The 26,831-nt window shown below is 38.8% G+C and overlaps 1 protein-coding gene across 2 annotated transcripts in view; it reads right to left on the reverse strand.

Moving 5' to 3' along the window:
• Positions 1-26,831, reverse strand: part of TSPAN5 (tetraspanin 5) — an 88,346-nt gene that overhangs the window by 15,476 nt on the left and 46,039 nt on the right. For both annotated transcript variants that reach the window (XM_090139312.1, XM_031609143.2), the window contains exons 2-5: positions 14,690-14,740; positions 5,331-5,477; positions 3,458-3,628; positions 1,423-1,548 (exon numbers count right to left, since the gene is read on the reverse strand). In XM_090139312.1, the coding sequence (XP_089995438.1) occupies positions 1,423-1,548; positions 3,458-3,628; positions 5,331-5,477; positions 14,690-14,740 (495 nt within the window). The remainder of the gene's footprint in view (positions 1-1,422; positions 1,549-3,457; positions 3,629-5,330; positions 5,478-14,689; positions 14,741-26,831) is intronic.

Below are 26,831 nucleotides of genomic sequence, written 5' to 3' on the forward strand. Positions count from 1 at the left end.
ATGCTCCAGTCTTCAGGCACCTCTTATGTTCACCAAGATCTTTCCAAGATGATTGAGAGAAGTTCAGCAATAACCTTTGCCAGCTTCCTCAGCACACAAGGCTGCATCCCCTCGGGGCCCATGGATTCGTTTGAGTTGATTTTAGCTAGATACTCTCTGACCAGATCCTCCTAGACCAACAGGAAGTCTTCCTTTCCCTAGACTCTCTCTCTCTTACCTCCAAGGCCTGAAATTTCTGAAGGCTAGTCTTCATATTAAAGACTGAAGCAAAGAAGGCATTCAAAATCTGCACCTTCTCAACATCCCCCTGTTACCAGAGTATCTGCCTCAGTTAGTAGGGAACCCACATTTCCCCTAGTCTTCCTTTTACTGTTGACACACTTAAAAAACATCTTTCTTGTTATCCTTTACCCCCTCTTTTGCAAGGTTTAACTCCAAGATGGCCTTAGCCTTCCTCATCACATCCCAACAGGACCTGACAGCATTCCTACATTCTTCCCAGGTGGACAGGCCCTCTTCCCACATTCTATGGACCTTCTTCTTTCCTTTTACTTTATCCATGAGTTCCTTACTCATCCACACAAACCTCTTGTTACCTTCCCCAGATTTCTTACTCTTAGGGATGCACCAATCTTGAGTTTGGAAGTAGTGATATTAGCCACGTAACCCATCCTTATTCTAAGCTTCTCACTGTCAGTGAACTGCTTCCCTACACTCTTGATCACGTCCGTACTATTAACGTATAGCCCCAGCATCTTCTGCTTGATGTACCAGAACTATTTAAAAGGACATGAAAATGTATCAAAAGAGCTCTCTCTTCAAACAACGTCTGACCCTTCAAGTCTGATCTCAGGTGACTGCAGGACAAGCTAATTTTAAAAGGAGAGAGCGCAAAAATGTCTGCGGCTGTCTAAAGACTGTAACACAAATATACACCAGTTCTTCAGAACACAGGATGTCACTTATTACTACACCTAGCGCAAACCAGGCCAATATGACTACAGCCTCTGGACACTCCATTAAATAATGAGCAATACATGCTTTAGAGTGTCTGATCTTTAAGTTGTTCTTTAAGGCAGCAAATGAAGCATCCTGATGATAATCAATTAAAAGCTCATATCCTTCAACTCATTATAGACTTCTGCTTTTTATACTTGATAAGATTAACATATACATTCAGCCGAAATTGTGCTTCTCTCATTCTAATGAAAAACAGCAAACATTAAAAGCATACAGTGAAAACTTAAGTTAGTTCTGGATTTTTGCTGGTAGAAGAGAAATTAGTAGTTACGCTGTGCTTCAAGTAAAAAAAATAAATAAATAATGGTAGAAAAGTTAAGATCATGCATGACTTCCAGAAAAATCTCATACAATCGTTTAAAATTGAACAGCAAACCCCTCCTACTCTCTTGACCAACTTACGGCAGGGTCTTTAGTGCAGCAAGAGAATGGCACACCACAGCGCTCTCGACTTGCATTGGAATCTGTGCAATTGAAGTAAATATTAAGGTTCCAGTCATCAGCTCCAAAAGCCCCGCAGCACTGCCACTAGAACACAGAAAGGAGAGCTTTTTGACTTTCAGTATCAACAAATCTCAGCATGAAAGCATGCATAATTACTGCTGGTTACCTTCTAGCTTTCCATAAAGAATCCAAGATACCTTCATTTAATTGGACATAATTTATTTAATTTTTAAAAACCACTCCAAACTACTAAGTTATTCTAAAATTATCATGGGATTACAGTTCTGTTCACACCCTGCAATGCTATTGTTTGGAAAGAAAACTACAGAGCAAACTGATACACTAAAGCCATAGAGTTGCACAGTCCTAGAAGCTCACGCCCCAAGGACAGTATAATGAAGTGTGATATTCTGCCCCGTCTAATGTGCCATGAGCTCTTAACAGATCTGATGAGCAGTAAGTGATGCACTACTGTAGCTATTCCATTTGCCAGTTTGAAGGAATCTTTGCTAGGCTGTATACTAGTCAGTATGAATTCAGCATTTACTGCACATCACAGATTGCACAAGTAACCCTTAACTGAAGGAAACCAGAATCCTTCAAAAAGTAAATACTCTAAATGTTACACTTAGTCTCTGGTAAAAAATCTGCAAAGAACAGACTAGACTTCAGTGGAGCACTGATTGTTTACAACACTCCAGAATCTAGCCCAAGGAACCCATCTATGCAAACTAAAAGCATACTAATAATAAATAAATAAATGAAACTAAGCACATTTTAAAGTGTTGGGAATGGCAATTCTCTCCCTCTGGATGTAAATACAGTTCCATCTGCATTACCAGAAATATGTTGTCTTCAAGCCTCATCTCTCCTCGCTGAAAAAGTAACTTGCTGGCCAGACTCATGCTGCTCTGACTTAACTGTCAAGATTGCTAATCCAGTTATCTAGTGCCAGTCTACTCCAAAACTGGATTATAACCTTTTGGTTGTGTACATATGCCCCCACTGCTTTCAGATCTCTGGCCTTCTTCAAATTGGAAAAGATTCAAATGAGCACAAGGATCCACATTCTGTTACTCACTCACATTTTACCCCAAGGCATATAGAAGCAAACCAAACACTGAATAACTTTATTTGCAGAATATATAAAAATGAAGAGACGTAACGATTTCAACCAACACAGTGATGCAGCTACGCAGGGCCAAATTCAATGTGAAGTTCATAGCATAGACCAGAAGAGAGTACTGGAGCAAGAATGTACTGGCAAAATGGCTTGTGTGTGAAATCCGGTGCAAGACTCCTTTACACACTGGCAAATTTGACCTTTGAGCCTGCACAAGCACGTGCATCTGACTTCACTCTTCCTTCCCCTTCAGATGTTGCTGGAGTGTCTTTTAGAGATTTATAAGGACATTTGGAATTGCCCACTTCATTAAGCTAAATACATTGAGTCTTTTTGAGATAGAACATCGCAGTCTCAACAAGCCCCCACATCTCTGTCACTCAGCAGAGTGGTGTAGCACCTCTAATGTTGCTACATCACTAACATTCAATTCATAACTGAGTAAGTTTCCATCAAGCTTAAAAAATTATGGGTTTTGTTTTTGTTTTTAAACAGAAGTGATAGTTCCTAAAATAAAATATTTTGAAAACAATCTCCCCCCCACCCAAAGTATCTTTATAAGCACATACAAATATGGTCCAACAATCTGAGCACAAAATTCATACGGTACCTAGTCAATTTGACACACTTATCTTTAAAAGCCTTCATGAATAAATCAACCCAACTCTCCACTATAATTGTTTTGCTGAATAAAACAAGAAATAAGCCACTTTTCACAGGTACTGTGTGTTTGCAGAAGGTCTGTGAATATTACAAGAATTACATTCTAGTATATTTTTGTTAGTCCTTGAAGAAACCAAACAGGAAGTAACAAACAGAGAAAGTATTTCATTAAATCAAGCATTAAAAAATAAACATAGTCCTACTTACATATTCCTGCGTAAAGTCTATGAGGTTTTGCAAATCAATGTCATCTCGGTATGCTCTGATGTTGTTGTTTATAAAGAAATACAGCTGGTCCTTGATCCAGTCTTTGAAAACAAATGCTAGAACACCAGCAGTGAGTTCCAAGAAGAAAATAATTCCAAGAAACACAGAAAACTATGAAGAAAAAGGAAAACGTTAAAATTATTTTACTGTCTTGCCAAAAATGTATTTTCCAAGGCTCGCAATTATGTGTGGTGGTAAAGCTTTGTCTGTTCCAGAGCAAACTCAACCTATTCACGCAAACAAAAAAAATTAAAAATACATCTTTTATTTTTTTTTTCATTAGAGCTGAAGCACAATACTCTTAATTTTATTCTAGCAAATAATAAAAATGCCAATGAACGCAAGCATTGGCACCTAAAGCAGGACATTTCACTGGAATTTCCAAAGAAGCCCAAAATTGTTTACTCTAAATTTCAACATTACTGCCTGGCCACCTGCCAGGCTCTTTGAAAACTCATGTAAAATTCCTGTATAGGCACTCCTATTTTCAAAGGTACTGAACAACAAATAGAACAAATTAAATGCTGTCTAAGTGACCTTCTCTTTAGACATCGTCATTGGTAAAACTTTGCCTAAGTGGGTAAAGCAAAAATTCTAACAACAGAAATTAATTAATGACTGAGTCAGAGAGGAATGTCTATGGAATGACTCATATCCACATTAAAACCAAACGAGGCTGTGATGATTAATGCAAATGCAATGGATGCCAAAGGCATTAGTAACGATCTGCCACTTTCTCTAAGCATCTCCACTGAGTCTACAGTGTTTTAAAACATGCTGGAGTCCTCATATACTGGAATTTCATCCCTTTTGCAACTGTGCCTTTAAGTCTCATTTTAATATGCTCTCTATGTTTGCTCAGATGCATTTTTAATTCCTCTGTCAGCTGCTGTATAGGAAGCTATTCCTGGTACAGCAGATGGGTACGTTTTAGAGAATATGAGAGAAAAAAAAAAAGAGAAAAAAACCAAAATTTACAATAGTTTTTCTTTCAGATTTTTTTTGTTTGTTTTTTTTGTTTGTTTGTTTGTTTTTAATAAAAGTAAGAAGAGAGCAAGCTAGAACTATCTTGAGCTGCTTCATAAACGGCTCAGTAACTGTCAGCCTCCTCCTGCAATACAATGTGTCAGTGAGAGCCAAATATGTGACCTGAAGACTGATTTTTCCACTGGAAACCTTTTTGAGTGTATATTAACAGTTAACAGTTAACAGTTATGAAGACAAATAGTATCCTGGCTAAGCACAACTCTGGAAGGTGTGACAGGAGAGGAAAATATCTTGATTTTATTCTGAATCTTAAATTTACATATGGCAATACGGTCTTTTTACATTAGCTACACAGTACAGAGCCAAGTCTTATCACAGCAAGCAATGCCTTCCTAGCAGTCCTATCTCTTCTGTACCATGAGAGAAACTTGCACAGCAAAAATCACATGGTTAACATTCAGTAGCTTATTATACGTTCCTCCTAATTCACAGGCAGCTGGTTATTGACTCTAACTTCAATTCAGGCTCTCAGTGACAGGAAGTCAAAATGTTAGGCTGTACCCGTATGAAAAGCAGTAGTTCCACGTTATGATTCTTACTATCAACAGCCCTAAACATTTTAAAAACAAAACAAACAACAACAACAAAAAAAAACAATAGGAAGCAGCAGAGACTCAAAAGAGATTCAGAGAACAATATTACAATATTCTTACATCAGTAACACCTTCTACTCCCCAAAAGGCCTTTAATATCTTTACACAGTTAAGCAGGAATATCAAGCATGACTTTCCCCATGTAACTACTGAATGCCACAGTTGCTACTCACAAATTTGAGAAGAAAGGTATTTTCTCTCAAAGCTCCAATGCATCCTGCAAATCCCAAAATGAACATAACTCCTCCTACCACTAGGAAGAGCCAAACTGGATCAAAGCCACCCAGGTCAGTGATGGAAGAGATGTTGGACAGCACTCCCTGGAAAGAAGTAACACCAGGAGTTAACACACATGGTCAAGCTTTCTGTTGTAAACATTCAGCTTGCATTTTTCTTTTTAAAAAGGTAGAGGTTTAAAGCAAACAAATGTTCTTCAGCACAACAAGAAAACAAAATCTTTGCATTAAACAGAGAGATAAAAAGGGTGATTGTGATCAATATTTCCAAATCAATGCATGGGAAGAACAAAAAAGTATTCTTCTAGAGTTCTCCGCAAAAAGTCAGATTGAGACATGAGAATAAAATTTAACTTGATTTTATTACCCACTGGGAGATGCATTTTGAGTATCGTATACGTTGTTCATATAAGCACAAACTTACAAATGTTATAATAGAAAAAGTGGTCAATAGCAAGAAAAACCTCTTAAGTTTAGACCCGGTATTTTCAACAACTGACAGAAATTAGAACTGAGCTTCTCAGTTAAATGCAGTATTTTGCAACAAATTTTATGTTATATTTTGACAATTTAAATACCAGGCTGATTAGAACTTCAGTCACCTACATGGCAAAACCTCATTAAGTAAGAAAAGCTTGGCTACTCTCTAATCAGTTAACAAAAAGAAACATTGAAATTGTGTTTTCCTAGTAGGACAGAAGTCCATTTAAAGACGTATCTGAGGATATGGTATGCACCAGCTTGGGTTAGATTTATCACACAGTAAACTATACACGCTGTATTTTAGATACAACAGTCAGCAGAGCCTACTTATGATGCCATTAATCCCTGAGGTACAGAGCTAGGGTTGTCATGCCAGGAGTCTTGAGAACCTGCTTTATTGATCTAAACACATTCTAGCCAGAGTTTGGCTGATGTTGAATTTATGGGCCATAACAAGGAGCAAATACAAAGTCTTCCTTATCCCAGTGAGATTGCAGAGGAACAGTTACAATTCCACAAAGCCTTCTGGCAGCAAAAAGCTGAAGCATCACTGTTCCTTCATTTAACTCCCTGGTGTCATATGTCAATACAAAGCACACTACTGCAGTGGACATTTCTGCACATGTTCCTTCAAAGAAGCCTGAATGCAGGCTGAGTGTTTTGGACTACTACTTTCCCTATTAACTCCTGAGTTGGCTATGGCTTGAAAAGCAACAATACAGATCTTCTCCTCTACAGCTTCTTGTTTGCAGATCTCAAGTTTTTCATCCTTTAACTTGTTCCTGCTCATATCCACTTTGCTTCTTTTGCTCCCAGAACAGCAATAGTTTTAAACAATGTTATCATAACATAATTTCCAAAAGTTGTTAGTAACACTGTTAACAAGTTACTCTTCATAATTGTAGCTTTAGATCCTTGATTTTATTTTTTAACACTCAATTTGGGCCACCCATAGCACATAAATAGTCACGCACCCAGTATCTCTAATACGGTACATCAGTCTGCAATCACTTCCATAATTTCCCCCACACAAAACTGACATTGAATAAATTGGAAATGAAGACAGTCCATAATACTTTTTATTTCTGAATGACAGACTGGATAAAATAGGTGCCTGAATTTCTCCAATGCACACAGCCTTGGAAGAGGCCAGAATACATAAGAAAACAACAACAACAAAAACTGAACACCATCTAACTTACAAACAACGAACAAGAATGAGTCAACATTCTCAGACTAGATTTTCCTCCTACTAGAGAAGGCAATCCCCCTCCAACAGAGAAAAAAAATATATTCACTGCTTTCCTCCTACAGTACATACAGTACTAGACATTCTCATTCATTACAAAGGCAAGAATAGATGCAATGCATAATATAACACAATGCTGCTCAGAACCAGTATTGCTGTCAAACCAGAACAGTTGGTATGCCTCCTTTTCTAAGTAACCAGTGATGAGATACTGGTTACTTAGATACTGGATGAGGTACAAGTCAGACTGAGTTGAACACTTAAATCAATTTGTACAGAAGTTTTTCACTACTGTTTCTTGATTACATGAGCCATGAAAAAAGAAATCAAAAGATACAACTTTCTGGCTAAGAATAATAAACAGTAAGCAGCATAATCTAACACACAAACCTCTGAAAAAGGGATTACTTTGGACATATGCAAGTCAGGAAACACAAGATCTACCTCAAAGAAAAGGTCTGCTATAATGACTTCCAATCATGTTTGGAATCCTTTCTATGTTTTCTCCCAAGAGAACAAGTTATGCCTTAAGCAAAAACTACTCCTAATTTCTTTTAATATTAACTCATTTTTTTCATTAATGCACTACAGCAGAGGATAAAAACAATCACTAGAAAAAGGACATTGCCTAATGCAATTATTTTCCTTAAAAAAAAAAAAAAAAATCCAGAAGGATGAACGGACATTTAAGTCTCTCTTCATAAGACAGAAAGAAAGAAAAGAAAGAACAGTCTAATCAAGTTATTTCCTTTTGAAAGTAGTAAAATTCAAATCAAAGACAAAATCCAAGTGTAATTCAGTTAATGCCTATAGACCCTGCTCTTTGAGAACCTAGTCTTCATATAAATGAGTGTTAATAAGAAGAAATACACAACTTCATACTTTCATTACACCTAATGACAATAAAATTTAGCAAATTGGTTGTATTTATATTCCCTTTCTGATCGTGCCATTTCCCACCTTATTTGATTTTCTAGCACTGGCAGTTTCATGCCACAAGCTGGCTAGTCACTCAGCAAAAGTCACTCACATCTAAACAGAGTTCTCCTCCAGATTCTGACTGCTCAGTACAGCTGTGACCTGACATGTACTGAAGTAAAACAATACAGGCTTTATCTGCCATTGTTCGGTACCCTTGGAGAGCACCTTATGTGCATCTTTTGCTAGTCCACATATGACGATCATAAACCAATCTTGGATAAACTCCAAGTAATACATCCTGACAGCACAAAGCATACTGTGTAATTCTCATTTGTGTTGTGTGCTGTCTGCATACGAATCCTAACTTATCAGTAATCTGGAGATATGTCAGGATAAGCAGTCTTCAGAGTGGCTTTGGCAATAAACAATTGCTAGCAAGAGGAACAACAAACACAGACAATGCTGTGTGCTTACACCAAGAGTTGCACAGAGATAGTGCTTTATTCTGGGGAACATACATTAGTGTCTCAGTTGCTAATTCTGTCTTCATCCCATCTTCAGTCAAAAGCAGAAAGAAATGTGTACGGAGGTGACTGAGCAGAGGAAGAGGGATCTCACAAGATAACACTGCTTATTCCAGAGACTCTCTGAATCCTCAAGGCTACCAGTCATGCATGTGGTGATTGTTCGCCAGCCCATTTCTTCCAGGGATGAAAAACCTAAACACATCACTGTAAAACTTTTAAAGTTGGGCTCTCTGCAAATGAAATTTTTCTCAGCAGCACTACTGCAGAAGTCCAATCTTTACCACAATATAGTTGCAAGTACTATCGATATTCTGGCATCGAACAGGAGAAAAAACATTTTTTGTTTCTTAAATCTATATTCACACTTTGAAAGTATGGCGATGTTTTTGGGGTACACACACAGCAATTCTTTGGTAGTTTAGACATATGTCTAATCTTTACTTGACAGTAAACACTTTGTGCAGAGCCACACATGCTAATACTTTTCTTCTCCCGGTGGCACCAATCCAGGGCTCCACTGCAGTCCCACAAGGAGAGCCAGCAGTACATGCTCTCTGGATGAGCTCCAGCTCATCTGCTTGCTCTGTTCCCCCACCCTCAACTGCCTGCTGTACATTTGGATGTTGAGGTTCTTAATCTTTTCATCCCCTGCAAGTCACTTTTTGTTCACAGTTACGAAGGAACAAAACCATCCATAAATGAATTACAATCAATAATGGTGGTTATGAAAAAGTTGCTTTATTTGTGAAGTGTATCTGATTTTGGTCACTAGGATAGAATGACACAAGTGTACGACTGGAAAGACTGACATATTTCTAAACCACCCGACATACATGAGATAAGTCAAGTGAAACAGCAGGACCTGCTCCTTTCTCCAATGAAGGAGTAGTGGAGAAGCATTAGCAGTGCCTTCTGCCACACCAACAAAAAACAGATCACCAAGCCAGACCCATGAGAAGCTCCTGCAAAAAAACAGGAAGGTGACTCCCTCTAGTATAGGAGCAAACCATTTTAAGAGAGATGCCCGGATCTAGTGACCTGTGTTGTCATGCTGCTTTTTCTACATGGCCAGAACTGTGCACCCTACAAGCTGGATCTCATGCATAGCTAAAGACAAAGGAAAAATACTGATCTTGAAGACAGTTTCTTGATAAGGCCTCTCCCAGTATTATAGCTGCACTGCTGCTTGCTTTTATCCCATGAAAAAGGATGAAGGAAGTGACATTTACATCCACAAGGATTTCTTCATCCTATACAGAGATTACTAGGACCACTTATACCACTTTCCAAAGCTAGATCTCTAACTCCTGCTCTAACCTTTGATATTTGATACATATCTATATTATCTATATTAGCATTGCAGTTCATGTAAAGAGACTCCCCATAAACTATGCTTCAGTCCATATGAAGGTCTTAGACCACACAAACTAGATTACTGACAAATGAAGACGTGCCTCCGTAATATACAACTTGTGCTCAGAAGCTAGGAGACTTTCAGTCCATGGGATCACCTAGAATTAACCTGAAGAAAACAGCAGCACACCCAGCAGTCCCCATGACAAACAATATTCCAGTGGGCCATAAAAAGAAGAAATCAACATGAGTAGGATGGGAGAACTCAAGAGGAAATGCACAGAAATATTTAAGATGGAAAAAAGCCACTAAACTTTTCTGCTGCAGAAGCACATTTCCAGGGTGAAGAAGAAAGTAAATGGTCAGAAAAAAGGTTCAGCAATACAAGACCTTCAGAAACATTTCTTCTCTGCAGCCTAAGAATTAACTTCTCCACAAGCCTGTCTTCCAGGACTTAGAAATGCTGACAAACAAAAACACACAGGAGTGATTTCCAGATGTATTATTTTAAAATGGAAAAAAGATGTACTTTCACAAACTTTTTGCAATTTCTCCATGCTTGTATCTGAATAAGCATGAAGAATAGAACATTGGTCATTGAAATATGCCAAATTAATTCCACTCCAGCATTTAGTCTCTGCAATTTAGAAACTGGGTGAGCAGCGTTGACAGAACTTACTTCTTCGATTTTTATTGGTTTTGCATTTCCTACAGCAAACAGTAATAGCAGCAAATCTTTAATTTCCAAGCTTCTAGTGAATGATACTAGCCTAACTTCCTTACTGCAACAAAGTAGAGTTCAACAGGTGAATAACTGTTAGAAATACATATAAGATACAGTTTTTTTCCATTTTTTAGGATAAATGGTTACAGGGTGTTGGAACACTTCTAAAAATTATTTTAAAACATCTTTAGATAATGAATCTTTATGTACTGAAATCTAAACCTAAATTTACCAGCGAGATCTAATTGACATGAAAAAGTCAAGTTTAAAACTTGAGATCCAGACCAAGAGCTCCTACTCACCAACAGCACTGTGCAGGCACATAGACATACCATATTGTTATTCCAAAGAGTGGAAGTTGGCTTCTGAGCTGGAATATCTTCTATTTATGCTGATTTAATAAGAAAAACTTTGAAACTAAACTTATGCGTGCAACCAGCCTCTTCTACTTTTCCCACTTCATTTCAGTCAACCTTGTAAGTGAACTAAGACTGATCAACAGATTTTTTTCCATTTCCATTTTAAAATCTTTGCTTTTACAACCTATTACCTAATGCAGATTCCAAAACCTCAGTACTTTCTTTCTAAAAGCTCCCACTCTACAGTCCCCAAAAGCCTCAGAGGACATAAGACCAATTCATCATTCATTCTCACTTCACTTACATGTAAATCTCCTGCAGGTAGTGAGAAAACCGCAAAGTTTGTTTTCCTAAGTACCTACTGGCATCATACCACGAACACTCTCAATGAGCCTTAAGACCACATTATTTAATATTCACAACCAAGGAGGGAAGTGGACGTTTTGTACAGGGTGAATTTGTTTGTAAAAGGCAACAGAAAAAATTGCTTGAAGTGGTTTAAAAAGTTAGTGAAATATAATGACCGTATATTTTTTTCCTGCTGCTGAGCAAACACAGTGTAAGTTGCTTGGACCTTAGTATAGCCTTAGTATAGGAGGATGAGGAAGGGGTAGGTGTCAGCTGCTCAATGGATGAACATCTTTTTCCTCAAATGGTACTAGACCAAGTCTAGTGTGCCCGAAAACACTGAGAGTTTGTGAGCTATATAACTCATCTGTGGTATAGAAAGCTTTATTCATCCCTCAAGTTTATTGCCCCCACCTCCAGTTCTCTTTCTGAGTCCACGATTCAGAATGCTAATTGCTCAGATTTTGTTCAGGCCTGGCTGGCTGGCTGTCAAGCCAATTGTACTGCCTGGTTGACAAATGAGCTCTTTTGCCTCCCTGAAAAGGAAGGTCATGAGACTGTGTGTTTTTTTCTTTACTTTTTTTTTTTTCTTCATTTTAAAGTCTAAAGAGAATTCAAACCAATCTAGCAAAAAAGAGAAACCAACCACTAAATCAACTAATCTATCAGTCTCACCTGGCAACAAACAGGCTTCCTGTAAAATGTGGATTACTTCATTATATCCTGCATTTTTAACATGGCCTTGTACACTATTTTTCTGTGATGCAGCAGAACTATATACAAGTCAACAACCAGGACAAAGAACACCACAGCTAGATGTAAAAACAAATTATTAAACATAGAAATAAATCAAAATCCTCCCCGCTAATACACTACCTCACAGTACAGAAGTCCTTCTGAAGACCTAATCTGGCAAAAACGTGATAAATTTATGTTTACATATTATACAATAGTTCTATTAAGTTCAATACTGTCAAAGATTTAGTTCATTGGGACAGCAGCAGTCTTCACAGCACAACAGAACGTTCAAATAAAAAAAAGGCTTGAAAGAGTTTTGAGGCCCTAGTATAGAGCATCACTGACAAGAGCCTGGCTCCATTTTCTTTGCACCCTCCCAACATCTTCTGGGAGAGAGATTCCCCACCCCCACCTTAGTCTTCTCTTCTCAAGTCTGAACAGGCCCAGCTCACTCAACCTTTCTTGTAGGAAAGGTTCCTTATCTTCATGGCCCTTTGCTGGGCTCTTACCAGTATGTCCACATCTTCCATCTACAGGGGCCCAAAACTGGACCCAACACTCCAGCTGAAGCCTCACCAGAGCTGAGCAAAGGGAAAGGATCCCCTCCCTACACTTGCTGGCAATCCTTTGCTCAATGCAGTCCAGAACATAATTAGCTAGAGTTGCCTTTGCAGCATGGGCATGCAGCTGGCTTCTGTTCAACCCACAGTCCACAAGTCCTTTTCTGCAGAGCTGCCTTCCTGTCTTACAGTGTACCATTACAACAGACCATGATGCAAAGAGATATTCACATCAGCCTTACACAAGAAGCAACTAGCTAGAGAAGTGTTTTTCAATCATGTTACAGATCTTCCAAGTGTTTGGCTTCACCTGCTTGTCTGTCAGCTCCAGCTCACAAGCTGCAGTAAGAACAACTCTGTATGGGATGTAGCTGATCCACCTCTCCAGTTGCATGGGCACTACAATTACCTGGCACTTGATCCTAAGTCAAGTCCTGGCCATTTCCTGTCCCGAGGAAACGCTTAAGATGACATGATAATAGATACCTTGAGTAAAAACATGAACCGTGGTTCTTGATTATCTACTATTATGAATTGAAAGCATTCTTCCTTGAAGGTGGGGGTGGTTTCATATACAGACAATAAAAAAAACCAAACCAACCACCTTTCTGTTAGAACAACTTCTGGCTGCAGGGGCAGTGTATTTCAGACTGCACAAACTATAAAAGCTCTTTTCCCTTTACCTGCTCATTTATTCTAAATAGGAATAATCTGTATTACCACAGTAATTATACAAAAAATGTTAAGAACTTTTCTGGTAAGCTTCTCTGAAATATGTTACTTCTCTGAGGCTTAGACACAGGCATCACAAGCTCTGTGAGTATGCTCAGTTAATTCAGCTAAACATGTTTGTACATTTCTGCTGACTGACAGTATCACTTTCCAAATCTATTCAAGGTTTCCAACATGAGCATCATATGGTAGGTAGGTAAATACATGTATATAACACACTTAAATACAAGCTTCTATGTACAAACATGTATATGGTGTGAGATAGTTTACACTCTATTACTGAGAGTTAGTTTTTGCACAGAGCAATTAAAATTTAAGTCAATAACTCACTTCCAAATCAGCAAAATTTGTTCTGAATTTAAGAGGCAAAACTCCAGTGTTTCCAATGTGGTTTTTTTCTGCTGCAAGTGCCAGTTATTACACCTAAAGTAAATATTAGTTTGAAATGAACTTAATGTTTTCAATCAAAAAAGAAAAACATGACTTAACTACATATCATAGCACCAGTGTTATCATCCAGGGTTGGATTTTGGTTTGTTGTTGGTGTTTGTTTTCCTTCATTTTCTAAAAAACAAGGAAGTTCTGGCTTTAATTTTAGCAGTTGTATTTTAGTAAGCCAATGCATGCTGACTTGTTTTGTATGTTATGCTTTGATACTTTATCTTCTTCCTTACTTCTGTAGTGAGCAAACTAAAAATCACACTTTGGTTCACAAGTGAATTCTCTCTCTCTCCACCTTCTCCTTCCTTTATTCCCATTTCCCAGTTGACTTTACAGTCTCAAAACAGAAAGATTTCCAGTGCATAACCTTATATTCTGCATAAGAAAAAAACTAAAATTTATTTTCTTTGCCTCAGGTTTCATTTGGTTTTCCTTAAGAGAAGCAGCAACAAGCAAGCTACGTGCAGATTACAAAGCCAAGAAGGCTCACTTTCAAGAAGTTGCCTTCTGAGACATGTAGGCTACCTCTCATTCCTAGGGACACGTGCAATGGAGACACACTGCCAACACTGCCTTCAGTAGAGCATTCTATTATCTGTGCTGCCGTTTGAGCATGTGTGGATTGAAATGGTTATTTTATGTGCAAGTGTCAGCCATGATTCCTTGCCAAAGCATTCTTGGGAAAAATGCCTCGGATCTTCCCCTAGGTGAACCTAGCCAAGGTTGTGTTTTATTTTTTTGACAGAGAAGCTTGATTTCGTTTCAAGAGAAACTGTGTGGACACACTAAATGTGCAGCATACTGCTATTCCAATATTTCATCAGAAAGAAAAATGTTTGTTTGGTGCTATATTCAACTTACCTTTTCATTCCATGCCCACAATCCAATCCCAAGAAATGCTATGCCAAGGAACTAAAGAGAAAAAGAAAAGAAGAAAAATATCAGAATAGAAACTATAAATGTAACGATTAATTTTTTTTTAAACATACATATTACCTCATCCCCTCTGTTGGATAATCAATTTTATCATGACTTTGGGGGCTTCCTAAGAGTTTTAAAACATGAATAGTTCTGTTTTCTTTATTTTACAGCTCAACCACTAGAACTGGTTGATTCCGCATATTGCACAGTGATATTTCATGCAGAAACAGTAGACACAACAAACATCACTTTCTCAGCATCATGCAAATAAGGCTTCTTGAACTTGACAGACTACCCCCAAACCAAATTTCACAGTCAAGTAACAAATTATTTTCTCATTGCATTATCCACCACCTGTGAGAGCAACTGTCATCAAACCTCTTACAGATCACACACATTAAGAGAAAAGGATTAAAAGAAAGCCCTCAACGCATTTTTACTGTCAGTTTAAGCCATCTTACACACAAACACAGAAAACTGTTAAATGACATGAAAAAATGTCCTTCCCTCCACCAAGAAGAATCAAAAAAGAATATCCTCCCAAACAATGGAAAAGGGAACAGCATTTAGGGTTTTGTACATCCTTGTATTCTCTATTCCACCGAATAATTCAAGTGCATCATTCCCCTCTCAACACTACTGGATTTCCATATAAAACCCACATTAAGAATCTCTGAAACAAGCAGAAAAGGCAGACTCCATCTCCTGACATCACCACTGTATATTTGGCATGATACAGTACCATCATACAGAATACTTAAATGTATTCTGGGTGTCCAAGCACGTTTCTAAACATTCACCTGTCTAAATTTAATCCTTGGTTTTAAAACTTATGTACTGGCTAAAAACAAAATTATATGCACTCTAATTTCAGGACATGTAACAGAATATTCGAACATCAAACTCGTATTTTCTTGTGGTTTCCACACAGTGAGGTGCACAGACTTATTTTGGCACACAGCACACTTTCCCCTAATATCTACATAAACAGTCAAGTATCCTAATGATTTTTTTCTTTTGCAAAACAGGACATTAGTGTTTTTCTTTGTTTAGAAGTGGCAGAAAGCACAAGTATCGACTTCTTTCTCTGAAGTGATTTCAACAACTTCAAAGCAAGACTCCTACTTACTTATATACACTTAGATTTCAGCCTCCATACCACCAAGAACTTCTATAAAGCATAATTCAAAAGGGAATACTCACTGTAATACCCTGAAGTTCCCAAATACCTCTCACATATATGAGATACTCTGCAAATGTACACTGCCTGCCGAGCAAAGAAGGCACATATAAGACACTGCCAGCTCAGCCAGAGCACATCGACACTACTCTCTTTTTTGATTTGAAGAGTCATGCCTGCGAATTTAAAGAGTACTATAAGCCAGCATTCCTCAAAAGAAACTGTCACAGGCTTGGCTATATTAAACACATGATAAATGGAAAAATTTCTTGAATAGCAAAACAGAACTGCTGGTCAAGAAAGTCTGCTATTTCAGAAGCCCTCATTGTCTATAACATACAAGAGATGGATTTGAAAGTATAGCCTCCTGTGACAAACCCATGAGCAAGAAAATGTTCTCTTACCTGTACCAAAAATACCTTATGGTTGGACAGCTTGCCAGAAATAGATAATCCCTCTGACTGAGTGATTATTTGAAACTTGCTGAGATAAAGCCGCACAAGTTTCCAAATAACTTTCAGGCTAACGCAGTTATTTTGCAGTGACAGGCTCCTTTCATTCTTTCTTACACAGACAAAAGCACCAAGGACTAAGGAATAGGAGTGGGGGGAAAAGAAAAACTGGATTTGGAAATTGTGAATTTTTATTTCTAGAGATACAAAACACTGTTTTGTGGGCAGCTGAAAATACTTTTGAACACAGCAAGCAAGGAAAACTAGAAAGAATTTGATCAGTGCCTATATATATGTAACTTAATAGCCATAAACATCAGCTGCTAGTCTGGCTCAGATCCACTAGCTGTATTAAATGTAATCCAGTCAAGTGTCCTTATCATTCACCAGATGTTGAAGCTTACAAGGGTAAGGTATTACTTCATGAGTTGCAAATGGTAACTTGTAGCCTACATGGGTCTCCAGCCAAACTGATCTCATCACCCAACTGTAAAGTGAGATGAGACTGCACTCTGCTAAGCTGGAGCACCTAAAAAAACTGATACTGTCAAGCTCCTGGCAGGCCTGTTAACAAAAAACAGGAAACATTCTCTTGAGAACTCTCAGACAGGACTCAAAGAAATATATGCTGCTCCATCCTCTTCATACTACAAAATGGAAATTTTTGTCCAGTTGCCTTCTGAGCAGCTGATGAAAGAGGAACAACAATTAGGAGAAGAAAACATTCAGGATGGAATCATGAGTTCTGTCACAGGATGCTGTAGAAACTGAACTCTCCAAGGCATTCAGAAGCAGAATTAGATAAATTCATTTAGGATCCACAGCTATCAAAGAGTGACTTAGGCACAGTTTCTGGCTCAGTAAGTTTTTAAACCATTGCTTACCAGGAGAACATAAGCAAGACAAGATGCCTGTGTAGATGCTTTGTTGCTTGAACATCTCATTCCTTAGGCATACTCTTCCTTGCATTAGTTGAGTCAAAACAGTGAGCAAGAAATGCAGTTGGCCTAACTCCCTACACTCGCTCTCCAGAAATGCTTACTCTCACACAAACAGCCTGCTGGGAGGATGAAACTCAGAGGAATGTTCTCAGTAATCCCCACTGGCAGAAGAGAGATGTTTGCTAGGAGACTTACACCTCTTCCCAGGATTAACTTGAGAATTCCTTGACAATTATGAAAGAAACTTTTCAGCAGCTTTTAGGAAGCGCTTAGCAAAAATCCCTCCATATTTTTGCTATTAGAAGCAGAGGTAAAACAGGATGCACACTCTGCTTATCTTGCAATTTTTCAGCAGTTCTCCATGAGTGTTTTATTCTGCTTGTTTGTAATCAAGAAGAAAATCTCTTCACCCTAAGCACATGGGAAGAGAATGGCATAATATGTATTTTCTCAATTAAGTCTGGAATATTTTATTTAAGTCCTTTAAATTATTCCAATGAGTAATCAAGAGGTGGAAGTTTGCCTCATTATTACAGGAAAGACAGCTTTAATTCTCCCCAGATATCTAGTAGGACCATTCAGCCTAACTATGGTGACCGGATCTAGGAAAAAGCTTGTAAAGTCTTGTTTGTTTGTTTCCAAACAATAGTTTGCAAGAGAACATTAAAGCATTCCCCCACAGTATCACAGCATTACAAAAGACTCGCATAATAGCACTTTTTGAGCCGTAGGTTTTGACTCCATAAGCACCAAATAAATGTGTTCAAATTTCTCTTTTCTAAAGCATGTAGCAATATTTGTACTGCTGCTCTGCTCATAAAGTTTATGTGCTGTTTTCAGAAGTGGATTGATGAATAAGTTCTTCAAGCTGCATATATCTTATTCCTAGTCTTAGCTGCATGGAAGAAAATGATTTCTTGTTGCTAGGGATACAGCGTTATGCGGAACACTATTTCATTTGAAGGATGCTGAGGTAAATACTAATGTAAACATGAGATACAACTTCAGAGAGAGATGAGCTTAAGCAGAGCGATTAGACATTTCATATACCAAATTTTTCATTTCAGCTGACACGGTGACTTGGCAGCAGTTTTCAATCAAAAGCACAACAACCACAGACCACGCAGCAAAAACGCTGGTTAATTTTCCATAAGCCAGTGTATGTCCACGTGTGAATGCATTATTAAAGAGTTGTGAGAGAAGGAACTAGAGCACAGCTGCCTTTCTGCCTTCACCACACCATACAAACACACTAGCAAAAAGCATGTCAAACCTGAGAAAGCTCAGAGACGGAACTTCCTAACAACTGCTTTATTAAGTTACATACTTAAGGGAGCAAATTTCTCATCTTCCCTGTGTGCTTCAAGAGCTGTGTGTAGTGTTAGCAAGGAGACTCAGGATTCCTACAACTGGTTCTGTGTTTCTTCCTCGGCAATATCCTGCAGGCTCTTCACACAGCAACATTTCCTCCTGTGCGATTCCAGCCAGTACAACAAGGCACAGCGAGGTACAGTAGTTTACTGATAAATGCAGCAAGAGACCAGGACACTATGAAGAGGTTTTTTTTCACATCCTGAAACACAATCAGGAAAACACAGCACTTCTGAACTTAGCACATGTGTAAAAGCAGCACTGACAAGTTCCTAACCGAGTCCAAAATTCCAGACGAATAATTTTTCCCTAAGCACTTCCTCCGCAACAGCCTGTGTTAACATGCACTCGTAGAAATTTCAAAGACAGAACACTCACTGCCTTCTTTAAAGTATTTTATACGAAATCAACCTCTTGGCTTTCCAAGCAAGGGCAAAAAGGAGATAAATTACTCCATCAGAGCACAAAATATTACTGTTACTTAGTTTTAGGTAGTACTGACAGAGAAAGGATGCCAAAACAGAATTTAAAATAAAGATTTGTGCACTTTGTTTCTGCTTTTTATGCCACTGATGTGCACCCTGCTTTAAGTATGTCAATTGGTATTCTTTCTAACAATTGAAATAAGACACTCTCTTAACTCTTTTGTCAGCCTCACAGCTTCCAGCAGGACCAGTATTGCACAGGAGGAAGATAGTAGAAGTTGTGCTTTGTTCCTGCTTCCCTATGCTCTGGTTCCAGTGTTCTTTCTGTTCTGAAACCAACCTAGCACAGAATTTCATTTTCAGGTGGCTAAATACACGTGCCACAAGAAAGGCAAACTGCTCAAAATGTACACATTCATTTACATATTTATGACAATGCTTATAAAAAAAAAGTGTCCACCTAAAGCCCACCTCTTGTTCCTCTTGAGATATTACCAGCAAGACTACTTGACGTACTACAGTTAATGAACAAAGTTACTACAAATGTGACTAATTACTATTTTGGTTCATAGCAATATTCAGATATAGACTGAATATAGGCTAAAAAAAATGTCCAATTTCTATCCATTTTATGTGTTGCTTTTAGAAAAATATTAAATTGCATTTCACAGATAACTGTCCATGTTAATACCTGTTATAAATCACATATATGAGGAACAAAAAAATCCCAGTTTTCACACTCTTTCTGTTCAGCTCTATTAGAGAGACAATTGATTCTATAGAATCACCCAAAGTAGAAAACCAGATCTGCGAACAATGAGAAAAGCCATCTGTTTATCCTGCAGGACTCTTAGCGTGAAGAATTTTTTAATTCTTTTTTAACGTATTTTCTAATGAAGGATTAAGCGTCTACGAACCTCCATTTTGAGTGCAAGGTGCTGTGGCTGTTAACGCATCTCTAATTTGCACCCAGTATAGGATTTTCTAGTACATTTGTTTTAAAAGTAAGCCAGTTGTACCTCTCCTCCTGCCCCAACCATTTGCCTGTACAACCTCCTGTACAACCATTTGCCATTAGTTTTCTTATTGCCTTCTCCTGTTCTTTAATTGCAAAAGCAAGACATCTGCTTTCTGTTACAGCTGCTCTATGTATTTATTTTATTGCTTTCTGGTGGTGCAATTGTAAGTACTGCCAATCAGCTTGCAGCAAGAGTCCCTAAAGACTGAAGTTCCTCTCCCCTTGTCCACAGAAATTGATATACTGGAAAACATAAAAAGGAGGATGAATTAGACCCAATTTCTCCTGCTCCAACTTTTGAATAACAATTCCCCTCAAGCCTAGATAAAATACACTTAACTCTTTCCAAGCTCACAGTAAGTCTCTGCAAGCACAGTTCCTAAGTGGGAAGACAGAAATTCTACTATATACACCTCTCTGTGGGCCTCTTCCTTAGCCTCCCTTCTGAGCCACACTAAGTGTTCAGTCTGCCTCTGCTTTTCCTCTCCAGCTTTGTTCTCTCATCTGTACCACCTTCACCTCTGGCTCAGACCCATCCCCTGCAGCTTCTCTGCATCTCTGCCTGAAGTCACTTTCTATTTATAAAAACACCCAAAAACTCTGGAAGTGATGCTGCAGCAAAATTTGAAAACAGTATGGGATTAAAACATAACCACAAGGAGCTGAAGTGCCTGGAAGCTTAAAATAAGAGAACTGAATATTGTATCTTTATTCTCTCTGCATGGTCCAACTACTGAAGTCTGAAATGTAACTCTTCATCCTGGTCTACAAGTAAGAAAAAAACACCAAGGTAAAGAAAGCACATCCTCCTTCATGCTAGGCTGAAGTTGAGCGTCTCAGAGCAGTGCAGAGAATGGTTTGCTGACCAGGGTTTGAGACTTCCTCTGGCTCTAATCTTGTTGCTGCACACACCTGGTTTGCTTGCTTCCACCTGAGCAAAGGGGTATTTAGGTGCAGCCCTGCCACAACTCTTCATACCCTTTTTTTCTAGAGCTATTTTTCCACTAGAAAGAGGAAAAAAAGACTACAAAACAAAGCTTACCTGAAACTCTCTTTGTGAAACAGATAGACAAATACTAATTTCAGCCACAGTAACATCTAATTCAGGCATTTGATACAGCAAACAGAAAAGACCTGAGCCAGCTTTTTCCTTGGTAACAAATTGATGTAAGTAGCAGAGCCAGGGAACACAAACAGGTACGTTTGTCAACACAGCAGGATGCTTCCAACACTCAGCAATTCCCCCAGGGACAGCAGCCAGAGCTCCCAGCTGTGCAGGCTGCCCACACAGCAGGAATCCCCCATTCCGCTGTCCCAGCAGCTGCATTCCCACATCCCAGGCCATTTTCAAGCACTGCACTGAAATCCATTTACTAACGGGAAGTCAACATGTGCAGAGTGCGAGGGAGGCATGAAAAGCCTGGGCAGTTCTGGATAGACAAGCACACTAAGTGAACAACACCAGTTTTACAGGTAAACTTGGGCTGAACATTTTAACCTGGCACTTGGTGTACTTTGAGAAAGAACTACACAGAAATTGGAGCACAAGCCAAGTGAACAGTGAATGCACAGCCAGCCTATAAACGCATAGAGCTTTTTCCAGCAAAGCCTGCAGTAGCTTTACTGCCTCTTACCCTCACTAAATATCCCTCCTAGTTCTTTTTAAGGAGTTCCCACTCAGAAAGATATTCAACACCATTTACATAGCAACTGGTACCACATACCCTCTTCCAGGAACAAAGAAGGGGATATAAAGGGACTGCGGTAGGCCTATGGAGTTATTTGACAACACAGCAACTGCTCACTTGCCAGTGTTGCAGCCAGGTGTGTAGGGATGAACAATACTCTGACAACACAAACAAAAACATAACCTCAAAAGTTATGCCAACTGTGTCCATGCATGCCTGTATATCCCTCTTCTTCAGAGGTGTGGGGAAAAGGAATAAAGCCAAAACACTAATTAGCCAGGTATCAAAAGTTATTTCCAATAACCACACACAATTGCTATCAGCCAGCCAGATACATGAAGTTCTGTCAAGTTATTTATTGTTTTGCATCTTGTAGCCCTTGCAATAAAAGCACATGGTTGGCGGTGTTAGCCATTGTCAAACTGTCCACATTTCCCATGTAGCACACTCTAAGTGGCCAGAACTGAAAAGCTCAGATGAAATATTAAGCCTGACTCTGTGCATCTCTCAGCACACGTTTCAGGGGCACTGGTCAGTCTGTGGACCAGAGCTCTGACAAGTTCTGTTCCAGACAATAAGGCAATTTAACCTGGCATTTTCTCTCAGAATGCATTGCTTCTTATTAAATCTAAAGCTACTAGATGCACCCTTGATGCACACCATACAAGGATCTCCACCAAATTAATTCAAATTTTTACTTGATATCAAAATTAATGCTTTACTAGATACTTCTATACTGAAAGATAGCTTCCAAATTTCCAGTGAAAGAAGAATTTACAGAAGTAGGCAACAATTTGTCATTTCATCAATAATATTACTTGGCTGGGAGCAAACCAAACAAAACTGCGATTTCAATTTCTTCTCAAATAAAAGCAATGTGGAACAAACAGGAGATAGCAAATGGTCACAACACCACTGAGCTGAAGGTTTTATTCCTAGGAAAAGTTCTGCAGTTTGGCAGCAAACAAAAGCAGCTATAAAGCAGCTGCTTGCCTAAATGAAACAAGGCACTAACCCTTTGTCTAGTCTGCAGACTAGACAAACAGTACCCCCGTTATTTGTTATTCTCAGCAGAACTGGCTTGACTAAACATGTAAAGAAAATGCTCTTCGCTACCCAAAAGGTGTCCCTTCAAAGAGCTGTTGCCTCATGCGATACACCAGTCTGAGGAAGATTTGCTCCAAACACTTGTGCTGGACTTGTTTTGGAGATTATATGACGCTATCCACTACAACTTAATTTGAGAGCCTTAAACTTGCTTTAAGAATAAATTCATTGAGAAAACAGATCTACGTTGTAAGATTTCTGGCACATTATGCTGGAGCCTATTCTCATACAACTTCAGCTCAGCCAACAGTATGAGCATAATTTTGTAGGTCATATAAAAGGCTCATATATTAAGTACAAATTTTATCCCTCATTTTATTGTCACTTTGAACGACACAATTTCCATAGACTCTAATTCCTGATGATTGCATTATCTTTGCTTAATGTAAAATCTTCTGGCTTGCATAAGTGCTAATATCTAATCTGTCCTGCTGACACCTATCAAGAAAAGAAAGCATTACGAAGTCTGTTTAAGGGAAGTGGAAATGCAGCTGTAGCACATACAGATGGCTCGCTAAGAGAAAAACTATAAAAAGAAAATGACGCTGCCTTACCTCCTGCAGAGCTGTGCTACTGCAGTCAGTCAGTCTTAGCTTACCACTCTTCCAAGACCAGGGAGGTGTGCTGGTATCACTAAGATGCACAAGTCTGCATGTGCCCACCAGACAGCCTCATTTTCACCCTTGCCTGTAAAAGCCAAGTTGCTGCTCGTACAATCCCAGCTTACCTGCATAGTCATCACTGAAGAGGGCAGTATCACAAGATCATTTTTTAAGAAAGCTTTGGAAACAGTAGAATGATCTTAAAAATGAAGTCTTCATTTTATTTATGTTTTTAATTTAGTGCTAGAATGCAATTCCTCCTCAGATGGCGAATATAATTTTCTTGCTATTTTCTTACTTCCTGCTCTGCCCCAGAAGGATTTTCAGGCACAGAGTATACAAGAGCACAAAACAGCCTCTTCATAGAAAAAAATATACATCCTGGGTAATTTTCCATACCTAATCGAGCATTCTTATAGAAGAGAAGAAAAAGCATTTAGTTTTTAGTATTAGGTGCCACAATAGATCTGTTTCCCATGGAACATTCATCCCATGCAGAATCTCAAGCAGAACCTTAGCAATCCACATACTCTCAACATAAACAAAAGCCACTATATTTAGCTCAACAGGTTCAAAGATAACATGACTATGGAGAACTCTGCCTTTAAGAGTCCTAATGGAATTCGCTGACTAGTGCTTCTTTGGGCATTCTTCACAATAGCAATGCATTGGGGTACAAACTGACTAAAACAGCAGACCTCTGTCAGACTGAGGGACTCTGAAGGCCTCCTGATCACCCCAAGTGCAGGCTTCTCATTCCCAGTAAATAAGTCAAGGCTACAAGGAGATGAAGCAACACGTGCAATAATAAACCTGTGATTGAAGCAGATGCACAAAGAAAAGTATGAGAAGATACCATCTCCTTATAAAGTAACTCAACACTGCAAATAACAGCTTATGCCAGTGACACATTTATATAGAAAAGGTGACACATCTCAGCTGTTAAGACAAATAATTCTAGCTAAAAACACCAATGTAAAGAAGATATCCTGGCAGAGTTGGCATAAAAACTTGAGCACAGATGTAAAGGAGAATACATCTACTAAAGCAAAGTTCAACACCTCCCTGCTCGCACTGCAATTGGAATCCAAGTTAGCAGAAAAAATAAACATTTTGCAGCACAATAGTACTGACTTAATGCTACATAGAAAAGACAACTTAGCATTTTAAAAACATGACTGAAGTTTTTCCTTATCGGGAAAAACATAACTTAAGTTTTACCCAAAGGCAATGATTTCAGTTTCACTGGAAGCCCTGCTTTTGTTTAAGAGCAAGCACATTTGGAAGGCACTTCCAAACACTGAAGAAATAAACGCAAACAACAAACACTTCAACTGCAAGGAAAGTCAGCATTAAACAACTTATTCCTGTTTCCCAGTAATTTCACCTATTGATCTCTTTACAAAAGAGCTGAATTTGTGTCTTGTCTAATACAGCCAAAAACATGCAGAACAGTCTGCTTGCTTTCTTTTTCATTTCAGGCATTCCCCTTCCATTTCAGAATACTTTGGAGCAGAAAGCTTCCATCTTCATCCATGTCCCAGTTCAGCCACTAAATACATAAGAAGTCTTTTAGAGTGTAAATTATATTTTTAAATATTTCTTCACTTGAACAGAAGCATTTGGAGATAGGAAAAGACCTTCAAGTCTGGTCCCACCCTGCGGCACAAACATAGCAGTTCATCTGTGTAAGGCTACAGGGAGAAAGACTGAGAGAAAAGGTTTACCCAGTCGGTGGCAACCTGTCACCAGGGCTGCGGAGCCATCAGCAAGAATCCTTCACCAATACTTCACATCCTTCTCTTCCCATAGTGAAGAAAGGTGACCCCAAACAAACTGTGGAGGGCTGAACATATGGGAGGTGCAGATGGAATGGAATTTAACAATCCAAACACAGCATCATATATTTTAGGGATACAAAAATATCTGCTATAAGCTGAAAACTTACTCCCTAGAAAGATGACAGAAAACAGCCTTAGAATTACATGCATCCATCTGCAAGCTAGTAAGGCGATGGGATGTGAAAAAAGGCAAAATAAAGCCTAATGAAATTAAAAAAAAAAAACATTCTCTGAAAAAAAATATATATGATTGCTTTCTGTAAGTTTTCCTCAATTCCCCTAACTCTACAAAAGTTTAAAACAGCCAGCACCACTAAAAATGTCCAGGATGTCTTCAGTCCCCTACACGACTACAGGCTGTTCTTTCAAATGTCACATCAGTACTGTACAGCAGGACCCTGCCAATGCCAAGTGTATGCATTATAACTCCTGTATGAGGCCCCACTATTCCCCATAGTACTCAGTAATGGAATATGGCCCTCAAGATTTTTGGACACGGGCCATAACACTTAGGATGTAGCTGGATCTACTCACATAAAACTTCAGGTTCATTTACTGTAATTTAACATAAGCAATGCTAGGAAGACAAAGCATCCCAATGAGCATACACTTAAATGCAAATACATGAATGCATACAGAACAACACTCCTACCTCTCTAGAGTGCCAGGGTTTTGTTTGTTTTAAAATTAAGCGGTACGTTTTCAACAGCCCCTCCTGTGATTGTCACACTTACATCTCCCTTATTTCTCTAACCCCAGCATTCTTATGTTAGCATTCTCCTGTTTAGCATTTGCCTTTGCATTCAGGTTATAACCAGCCTGAATCTGACCCTTCCAATATTGGTAGCTCACCCAGCTTGTTTCATCACACAAACAATATGTGGAAGACTTTCTAGGACTGGATCCATAATTACTGAGCACTGACACAAAGACGCTTCTCTGGACGCTCTTTAATTCAAGCCTCCATTTATTCATCTGTTGTCAGCCCTTTCCTCTTGCTCCAAATGTGCTTCCAGATTCAAGTAGGTTTCCTCTGTGTATGCCGTATCTCTCCATAAAAATTACAGATTAATTCCAAGATACTGATCCCTATTCACACAGCACCATGAAAGGGGCCCAGTGTAATGTAACCTCAGCCCTGGCACTGATGTGCTCTTCTGGCTGCACTTGTGTGACCTTTGCTTGATTTTGGACACTGCCAAACAGGCAAGGAACAAGAAACTGCAGGGTGGCATGTCAGATCCTTTACCATGATGCACTAAATCAAGCTATTACACTCTTCAGCAGTCACCCTTAGGGCATTAGAAAGGGAGAGACAGGGGAGCAGTGTGTGTGAGGACAGAGTAGCTTTTAGCTTAGCCAATACAATAATTTGCACTACCACCTCTTGCCTCAGTCAGAGCAGAAGGAAAAGCTGCAAATCTGTGTAAGTGATATACCCCAAATTAAGGAAAGGA

This window comes from Phasianus colchicus, chromosome 4 (assembly GCF_987193195.1).
Source record: "Phasianus colchicus chromosome 4, bPhaCol1.hap1.1, whole genome shotgun sequence".
In the NCBI taxonomy this organism is placed as follows: Eukaryota; Metazoa; Chordata; class Aves; order Galliformes; family Phasianidae; genus Phasianus; species Phasianus colchicus.